Here is a 10026-nt window from a genome sequence, read left to right as displayed (position 1 = left end):
GTGTCTCTTTTTAAGTTGGGTGAGTAAGAGGGAGCATTTTCTATTCCTGCAATGTTGATGGGAGACACCATGCTGTTTCTTTTTTTCTTTTTTTTTAATTATTTATTTGGCTGTGTCGGGTCTTAGCTGTGGCATGGGAGATAGTCAGTCTTCCTTGTGGCATGCAGGATTTTTCAGCTGTGGTATGTGAACTCTCAACTGTGTCATGTGAGATCTAGTTCCCTGACCAGGGGTCAAACCTGGCTCCCCTGCATTGGGAATGCAGAGTCTTAACCGCTGGACCACCAGGGAAATCCCACATCATGGTGTTTCTTGTGCACCTGTCTCCAGAAGCCAAGTCCTGAATGCAAGAGTTCATATAACTTCATACAGCACTGAACACACATATCAGAAATATAGGAGAAATAAAGGGCAAGGGAAAAAACATAACTAAATAACTACTAAGAGTTCTTAAAGATGCACAGTCTTACAGCACATGGCCTTTATGTGTTCTTGACATTCCAATTTGTTGCTTCTCCTTTTTCTTATCCTTTTCTATATTTAACACCTGCAGAACTCAAAGGAAAGATGATTCAAATTATTTGAACAAAAATTTTTGGAGACAGTTGATTAAGTGAAAAGAATATGACTGGGTTTGGCCTGCCCTGGCTTCTGTACCTTCCAGGTCCCTCTGGTTGGGGACATGGGGTGCCCTCTGGAATGCCAGCCCATGTTCCCCTGAAAGTGACCTCAGAATTTCTCAGAGGAGAACAGAGAAGGAGAGGAACCATGGGGAGCCAGAAATGTCCATTCTGGAGGTCCCTTAAAAAGACCTATTTCTAGCTACCATGGAGAACCTAAATATGAAAAAACATAAATGTGAGTGGAAAAATGTAAAAGGGGAGTGGGATCAGTGGGGAAGGGGACAGAAAGAGAAGATTTTTTAAAAATTTTGTTTTATAGACGTATACTTGATTTCAATATTGAAATGTATTGAAGTATACTTGATTTGGGTCTTCCTTGATGGCTCAGATGGTAAAGAATCTGCCTGCAGTGCAGGAGACCTGGGTTCGATCCGTGGGTCAGGAAGATCCCCTGGAGATGGGAACGGTTACCCACTCCAGTATCCTTGCCTGGGGAATTCCATGGACAGAGGAGCCTGGTGGGCTACAGTCCACGGGGTCGCAAAGAGTCGGACAAGACTGAGTGACTAACACACACACACACCCATTTACAATGTAGTCATTTCAGCCGTACAGCCAAGTGATTCACTTAAACATGTACCTGCATTCTTTTTCATATTCTTTTCCATTATGGTTTATCACAGGGTATTGGATATATTTCCCTCTGCTATACAGTAGGACCTTGTTGTTTAAGAAAGATTTTTTTTTTTTTTTGTAATCAGGTGAGAATTGGGTGAGAAAGAGTTGTCAAAACAAAACCCAAACTACCCTATCGGAGACCTGGAAGGTTCTGTGATTGGCAATCCAGGTTCCTGGGCACCACGGTTTACAGCCCTGGCCATCTTTCTTTGGTTTCCCTAGGCGTGCATTCCCTCTGACGGGAGGTGGTCCGGCGGGCTTGGCCAGGGCACTTCCTTCCCTGATTTCCTTTGAAAGCACAGTTCATCTCAGCTTTGGGACTGGAGCTGGCTCGAATTTCGGCAGGGCTTTAAAGTCCCCAGGGAATACAGTGACCGCCTCTGGGAGGGGCCATGAGCTTTGAATGAGAAAAGCTCCAAGAAGCTGGCCTGTAAGATCTCCTCTTCAATAACAGATGGAATTAGCCCCAGCACCCCGCCCCTGCCCCCACTGCACTTTAGTGGAAGGTTTCTCCTCCCCTTCCTACTCCTACCTGCTCAGACAATCTTAACTGCCAAGTCATTGTTCAAAAACCCCATGGGGCAAGGAAGAAAGGGACTGCAGCCTTAGAGGTAGCGCTGGGCTGAGGGGTCGGAGAAGCCTCAGAAATTGCCGCTGAGATAAATACTTAGAGCTCAGACTGTTCCCCAAGCAACAAAAGAAGGGGAATTTAAGAAGGGCGTGGCTGGTGGAAGCTCCCCCAAGGACTGCTGTGGCCCATCCCCATGGGACTTGGTGGGTTAGATGCAAGCTTTTTATCCAAACCAGGCAAAACATCTTTTAACCTTTTCCTTCTTGGGACAGTTGGGAGGATGGGGGGTCAAAGATGCAACCTGCCTCCCAGACAGGCAATAACTGTGCAAATGATCAAACCTGTGACCGTGAAGAAGGCCTGAAGGGGATCAGGGGTCGTGCCTGGAGTCTCCACAGCTCAGGACAGCCGCCTGCGCCTAGCTCACCTATTCTCACCAGAGCATCTTGGCTGGGGCTCAGACATCTCTCCGAACCCCCTGCTGCTCCCTAACCTGGCTAGGCTCCAGGTTGGAAGGGACAGCCTCTGTCACAACCTGGGTTTTGTCCAGTCCGCAACCTGGACTTTACTAGAGAAATAACAGGACTTACTGTAAAGAATAGTGGTTCAGGAAAGGAGACCCGGGTTCAAATCCAGACTCTGTCACCAACGAACAGTGGCCCTGGGCAACATCACTTCTCACCTTTGAACCTCATTCTACCTTTTCTCATCTTAAAACTGGGATAAAGACTTGTCAGGCCACGCCCACCGCACAGGGCTGCTCAGAAGATCAAACGAGATAGCGCACGTGGAAGGGCTTTGTAAACTGTAAACTGTGAGAACATGAAAGCTTTTAAATCAGAGGTGGTCAGGTCCGAGGCCATTACTGTGATGCATTGGCGAAGCAGGCGATGTGCTGAGCGTTGCCTTCGTGTAATCAGTTCTGGACTCAACTGCGTCCCCAACTCAAAGGCGGGTGCCCTGGAGCAAGGGTGCAAATCCAAGCCCGAGCCGGAGTGGGTGTATTGGGAAGACCTCCGGGACGAAAGCTTCCGAAGGTCCCTCCCTCGCTCACCCGGAGTCCCAGCAGGTTGGGCGGAGGCGCGCTGAGCCCGCGGCTCTGTCCAGGCGGGCGCGCGCACCGGACGCACCGAGGCGCCCCCTCGCCGAGCCTGGAGGTCCGGGTAAAGCTCGGGGTAGTCTTGGGGACTTCTGCTAGCGCGCCCTGCACGTGGCGGGGGCCTGGGGCAGCCCAAGTGCCAATCCGCGCGCAACCTCCGGCCACTCTCTCCCCGCCCCGCCTCCGCGCCCCCCTCCCCAGTTTCACTTGGCTGCCTCGACCCTCCTACCGGCAGAGAGCGGCGGCCAAGCCACAGCCTAAAGCAAGCCCGAGCTCTACCACCCCGGACCCCGCGCCGCCGGCCTCTGGGGCATGCTGGCATGGCAGGACGGCGGGGCCAAGGCGGCTCCCTCCCACCACAAGATCTCCTTCTCGGTTCTGGACATCTTGGACCCGCAGAAATTCACCCGCTCTGCGCTCCCAGCCGTGCGTCCGGCTCTCCGGGAAGCCAAGAAAAGTTTGGCAGAGGCCGAAGGAAGGAAGGACGCCAGCCGGGACCCGGTTCCGCAGCGAGAGGCGCCTGGTAAGGAATCGAGGCGGCCTCGGGCCCCGGAAAACCCCAGCTTAGATGCTGCGGTGGGAAGGTGGGAGGGACGGCCCGGGATCGGGTGAGCAGACCTTGGCGGCGTCTTCCCCAAAGGGGAGAAGGCGCACAGGAAGAGGACTGAAAAAAGTGGAGGAGCAGTGAAAGTGTTAGGCACTCAGTCGTGTCCGACTCTCTGAGACCCCATGGACTGTAGCCCACCAGGCTCCTCTCTTCATGGGATTCTCCGGGCAAGAATACTGGAGTGGGTTGCCATTCCCTTCTCCAGGAGATCTTTCCGACCCAGGGATCGAACCTGGGTCTCCCCCAATGCGGGCAGATTCTCTACGATCTGAGCCACCAGGGAAGCCGCAGGAAGAGGCATATAGGGGGACACCCCCCGCTCCCCGCAGCATCCCAGGTCAGAGATTTGCCACCGAAGCTTATCCCTGCTCACCTGCCAAGTGAGTAAGCACCTCAGCTCTGATTGACCGGCAGTGGAAACTAATACTTACCCAGCACCCAGTTTAGCCAGGCTTGTTCACTTATTGAGCATTTAATACTGCCACCATGTGCCAGGACCTGGGCTAGAGACTGGGATACAAGTCAGGGAAAACTTCAAAACCTGTGAGATAGACAGGGTCATTAAGGAGGTCGACAGCATCATACCTCCATTTTCTGGGTGAGGGAGCTGAGACTGATGAATGAAGTGTCTGAAGTCTTTGCAGGCAGTGAGGTCCGGTGGCGCACACAGGGGGCCCTTCCAGCCCTCCAGAGACAACAGCAAAGAATCCCCTGCCCACACGCTCAGTCTCCCCAGACCCAATGGTTGGCTGGACTGGGGTCCAGGTGGCTTGGGGTGGTGGGAGACTCTTTCGTCCTTTCTCTCCAAACCCTGTTTGACTTAACTCCTAACTCTGGTGGACACCTGATGAGGAGTCCAGGAAAGTTTGTGTCTGAAATGAAAGACCAAGGACAGCAGGACCAGAGCTGGGTGAGGCCTGGGCACGAGGTTCCCTTGGAGGGACGCCAAAGTTCAGGGGCGCAGCGCAGGGAGAGGCTTGAAGTCTGGCAGTCTCCCCCCTGCCCACCACTGCTTTTCCTCCCCCAAGTTTAGCGGTGATGGTCTGGGGCTCTGGGCGCCTCTGGCGGCCGCGCTTGCGCCTGGGCGGCAGGCCGGGTAATTGTTCCAATCGCCCCTCGCAGGGGCCGCTCTCCCCTTGCCCCACCTCTCTGATCGATATTCTATTACTGGAGCCTGCATATCTCCTGCCCGCAGCTTGCAGGTACCGACTTCAAACCCCCTTTCCCTGTCTGATCCTAATATTGTTCGATTAAAACTTACCTTTAATAGATGACATCTATCGATCCGGCCCCGCACAAATCTGAAACTCTATTAACACGGCAGCAGAGAGAAGATGGGAAAGAGGGAATTTCACTTTAAAAGGGAGGAGAGGGGCGCTTAATAACTTCTTTTTTTAATTGCTAGGGGGTTCCAGACCCAAACGGGCTTCTAGGGACAGGGCGAGAGAGCCCTAAACGCACTTGACATCTCCATGTCTTAATGTGTAATACAACGCTCTTATAAGGTTGTCCAATGAGCTCGTTATTTTTTCTTGATGCAGGGTGTCATCCATTGATTCCAAATACACTTCTTGGACACCTACTAGGTTGTAGATGAGTAAAGACAGGAGGCACCGCAACCCTAACTCCCACCTCCTGGGAAGAGCTGGGCACTCTGCATGGGGTGCCGTGGGGTGGTGGCAGGGAACGCAATCTCGGAGAGGGGCAGGGCAGGGCTCTGAGTTGGGGAGATTGCCGCCTACTCTGGGGAGGACGAGAAGCAGGTCCGGGGACCAGGACGGGCTGGGTGGTTCCCGGCTTCTGATCACCGTCCCCTTCTCCTCCAGATGCTGCGGGCCGCGGCGCCGGCTTGGCGTCCCCTCTGGAGGGGTCGGAGGAGGAGGAGGCGGAAGAGGAGGACGAGGATGTGGAGGACGCGCGGCGGCGGCGCGGGGAACCGGCTGCGCACCTGCAGGCGGGCCTGACACTCTCCCCCGAGGCGCGGGCCGCGGCCTCGGCGGCAGGGGAGAGCGGCGCTGGCGGCCTCGCGGGCACTCCCGGCTCCCCACGGCCCAGGCGCCGGCGCGCGGAGCCCAGCGGCTCCAAGCCGCGGCGCGCGCGCACCGCCTTCACCTACGAGCAGCTAGTGGCTCTGGAGAACAAGTTCCGGGCCACGCGCTACCTGTCCGTGTGCGAGCGCCTGAACCTCGCGCTCTCGCTCAGCCTCACTGAGACGCAGGTCAAAATTTGGTTCCAGAACCGCAGGACCAAGTGGAAGAAGCAGAACCCCGGCGCCGAAGGTGCGGCGCAGGCGGGAGGTGGCGCGCCCCAGCCCGGGGCTGCGGCGGCGAGCGGCGGCGGCGGCGCAGGGGGCAGCCCAGGTCCGCCGGGCCCGGGCGCGCATCCTTTCCAGACTTTCCCCTCCTACTCGGCGGCCAACGTCCTTTTCCCAGCCGCCGCCTCCTTCCCGCTGACGGCCGCCGGGGGCTCCTTCGCGCCCTTCCTCGGGCCCTCCTACCTGACCCCTTTCTACGCCCCGCATCTATGAACCCCCGAGCCCCTTGGACCCCTCTTCGTCTGGACTCACGAGTGATTGGCGTGGACTTGTGGTCCCCACCCTACCGAGGGGCGCCGATGCGCAGGGACCGCCCCCTCCTGGTGCGCGGGTGTCTGTGCGCCCCTTCCCTGCAGGCTGCCTGGAGGCGCCGCCAGAGGGCAGGGAAAGGCCGCCTGCGGCTCCCAGGTGCGCGCCTTCCCGCCGTGCGGAACCCCGGGATCCACGCGGTCCACTAAGGGGAATCAAGGACCTGCCACGTTTCAGAGTATCCGGAGACGGAAGCCGTCCTTAAAGCTCCCCGTGTCTGGACCTGCTGTTCCCCGTGGGTCAGGCTTCGTTCAGTTCAAGGGCTCTTTCTGAGGGTCTGGGTGTTCGGAGGCGCGCGGCTGGCCCCGCGGCGGGCCTGGAGTCCGAAGAGAGTCAAGACCCGTCCTCCCAGCGGCTCCCGAGGACGGAATCCGCAAAGATTTTGGCTCTCTCAGAGCCCAGTTGTTTTTGTTTCCCTTTTCGGAGCCGATTGTTTCCCATTTCATACTTGGTTACTGGCCCCAATCCAGCGGTTCCTTCCAAACACTGCACAAAGTTGGAGAGAATTGAGTCTGTGAGCGCACACTGCCGCCTTGAGATGGACCAATTTTTAAAGGCGTAACGCTCTATGTTTTTACATCTTTCTTTTAAGATTAGGACTTGAGAGCAACTCTTATTCCAGACAGTCGCTCCACGGGCTATTGCTGAGAAAATGGGTACCTAAGTTTTCGGAGAAGACCAGAAGTTCGTGCTGGGAAATTCAGGGGTTTACAGCTCGACTTGCCTCCTTAGGTAGAGCGCTGTTCCCCGCTACCGCAAGTTTTGAGAACCGCTTTCACAAACCATGGCTATGGCCCCAAAGGCATAACAATAACAAAGGGACCAGTGGCACAACTGAAATCTTGAGGACTATACATGGGACTGCCCGTTATGATTTGCAGTGTTTGATATTGTAAAACTTCAGTCTTGGCTAATATGTCTGTTCCCAGCAAGTCCTAAGCTCTCAATAGTGATCAAGGAGAGTTCTCTCCTTCAGCATACACCGCAGTTATGAACTAGACTATATTTTTAAAAACAGACTCAACATTTTTAGAGCTTCATCTAAGATACTGACTTGAAAGATATTCAGTTCCACACAGACTCTCCGTGGTGGCATGGTAAACAAGCAAAAGGTTGTTAAGAGCAGTAAAAGAAATAATTATTGGGCATATCATGGACGCAAAAGGCACACATATGATGGATTCAACTGCAGGAACTTAATATATGGACATGCTTTCTAACTGCTGCTTTTATTATCTCTCTTAAGAATTAGTCCTGTAAAATTCTCTTGCTGGCTTTATCTGGAATACTCTTCTTCAGTTTTTTATGTAATATAATTTGTAGCCCATATTTCCAAAACCCAGACCTCCCTGACTAGGTCATGTATCTTTCACTCTCATCTTTATTGGATGACTCGAGGCTGGGCAGTATCTGTATGGATACCATATTCCTTGCTATTTCTTGGTAGCCTATGTCATTAATAAAGATCAATGGCTTCTTATAAAATAAAAGCACATTACTTGGTTTTAGGAACACAGGATATTACAACCTTGAGATATCTACTTCTGTTCTTATCAAGAATGAGAAAATATACCCCCCTTCTTCCAAATTAAATGAAGATTTCACATTCATGTGAATCTCATCAGATTTGAGTGTATGTATTATTTAATTATAATTTATTAATTAGACTCTTTCCCTCCTATGCTGAAGAAGAAATGTGTCCCCAAACAATGCATTAAACTTTCTGAAAGATAAGGGTCCCAGATGATATTAAAAATGCAGTTACTGTAATAGAGAATATTATTTTATTAACTTTACTTGTTGATAAACACTCCCTCAGTAACTATTCGTGGGTTTCTCAAGAGCAACATTCCATGTATCAGGAGCAGGCATGCACAGAAGTAGGATCTGTAACAAAGAAACTGAATTTCTGTAAGACCTGGGAAACATTACTTTCCTCTCAGGTACGGGAAGACTCCAGTTGAAGAGAGGGACTGGGGAGGGAGGGGGGGAGGCTTGTCTGTTTGTGGGCCAGGAGCACTGTGTTTCCTGACCTTTCATGTTTCTACGCATTTTAACAGAGTAATGCTCGAAAGAAGTGTGTGACTTTGGACATCCGCTGCTTTAAAAGGGCCAGTGAGTTCCCAACCAAATCCTTAAACTCAATCTATTGATGTGTTTGTCTAATAAATTTTGTTTGTAATAATTTCTTTCTAATTATTTCTTGTTGTTTATTAGCAAAGCTTTTAAATAATTCTATAACTATCAGAGGTTGTATATCTTCCCATCCTTACCCCTCACCATCTGGCATTCACCAGTAGAGAGTATTTCTACCCTAACATGACTTTTTCTTAAGCCATCCTTTTCAGATTCTTGCTGGATACATACATAGTGGCTCCACGTGTAGGCAGTATACACAAATACACATTTAAGGCCATTTTCATAGCGATAGCAAAGCATCTTTACAGAATATTAATTAGTGGCTGCAAATTAAATTAATACCAGATTTCTAGGACATTAGCTTCCTCGCCTGCTTTACAACTTCTGAATAACCCATAAAGAGTCTGGGAGATAACTTTTCAGACTTGGACCATCCACTGGTCATAAATTTCTGATGTTAAAAATGACCATTTAAAAATGATCTTATTTACAAATCAGAAAGATACCCACAGACATAGAAAATAAACATGGTTAAGTTTGAGATTAGCATATACAAACTATGTAAAAAAACATAAACAACAAGCACAGGGAACCATATGCAAAATCCCATAATGAACCATTATGGAAAAGAATATGAAAAATATATATATCCTCCGATACAGCTGAATCACTTTGCTGTACACGAGAATCTAACACAACGTTATAAATCAACTATACCGTTCCAAGCTCCCGCGTGAAACCATGTAGCCAGGGAGTGTTATTTAAAGGAGTGACTAGAGAGCACTTCTTCTACCGAGAGACCCCAGTCCATTTTACGGGCACAGCTCAGCTTAGTGTATATGCTGAAGAAGCTGAAGCTGAATGGTTCATGAAGACCTACAAGACCTTCTAGAACTAATACCCTGAAAAAGATGTCCTTTTCACTATAAGGGACTGGAATGCAAAAGTAGGAAGTCAAGAAATATCTGGAGTAACAGGCAAATTTGGCCTTGGAGTACAGAATGAAGCAGGGCAAAGGCTAATAGAGTTCTGCCAAGAGAACGCACTGGTCATAGCACACACCCTCTTCCAACAACACAAGAGAAGACACTACATATGGACATCACCTGATGGTCAACACCAAAATCCGATTGATTATATTCTTTGCAGCCAAAGATGGAGAAGCTCTATACAGTCAGCAAAAACAGGACCAGGAGTGGACTGTGGCTCAGATCGTGAACTCCTGATTGCTCCATATTCAGACTTAAATCGAAGAAAGTAGGGAAAACCACCAGACCATTCAGGTATGACCTAAACCAAATCCCTATGACTATACAGTGGAAGTGAGAAATAGATTCAAGGGATTTGATCTGATAAAGTGTATGAAGAGCTATGGACAGAAGTTCATGATATTGTGCAGGAGGCAGGGATCAGACCATCCCCAAGAAAAAGAAATGCAAAAAGGCAAAATGGTTGTCTGAGGCCTTACAAATAGCTGAGAAAAGAAGAGAAGTGAAAGGCGAAGGAGAAAAGGAAAGATTTGAATACAGAGTTCCAAAGAATAGCAAGGAGAGATAAGAAAGCCTTTCTCAGTGATGAATGCAAAGAAATAGAGGAAAACAAGAGACTGGGAAAGACTAGAGATCTCTTCAAGAAAATTAGAGATACCAAGGGAATATTTTATGCAAAGATGGGCTCAATAAAGGA

The 10026-nt window shown here is 50.5% G+C and overlaps 1 protein-coding gene and 1 non-coding gene across 2 annotated transcripts; one reads left to right on the top strand and one right to left on the bottom strand.

Moving 5' to 3' along the window:
- Nucleotides 1-218: 218 nt before the first annotated feature.
- TRNAG-CCC lies at nt 219-291 on the bottom strand. The gene has a single exon. It is a non-coding gene; the product is annotated as a tRNA-Gly (tRNA).
- A 2758-nt stretch (nt 292-3049) lies between these two features.
- On the top strand, nt 3050-8372 carry NKX1-2 (NK1 homeobox 2). Its single transcript, XM_043926231.1, has 2 exons — nt 3050-3494; nt 5405-8372. Exons 1-2 carry the CDS (start codon nt 3284-3286, stop codon nt 6103-6105), a joined length of 912 nt encoding a protein of 303 aa, XP_043782166.1. The 5' UTR covers nt 3050-3283; the 3' UTR covers nt 6106-8372.
- Nucleotides 8373-10026: the final 1654 nt, after the last annotated feature.

Source organism: Cervus elaphus, chromosome 15 (assembly GCF_910594005.1).
Source record: "Cervus elaphus chromosome 15, mCerEla1.1, whole genome shotgun sequence".
NCBI classification, from domain to species: Eukaryota; Metazoa; Chordata; class Mammalia; order Artiodactyla; family Cervidae; genus Cervus; species Cervus elaphus.
This window is presented reverse-complemented; position numbering and strand designations above follow the sequence as displayed.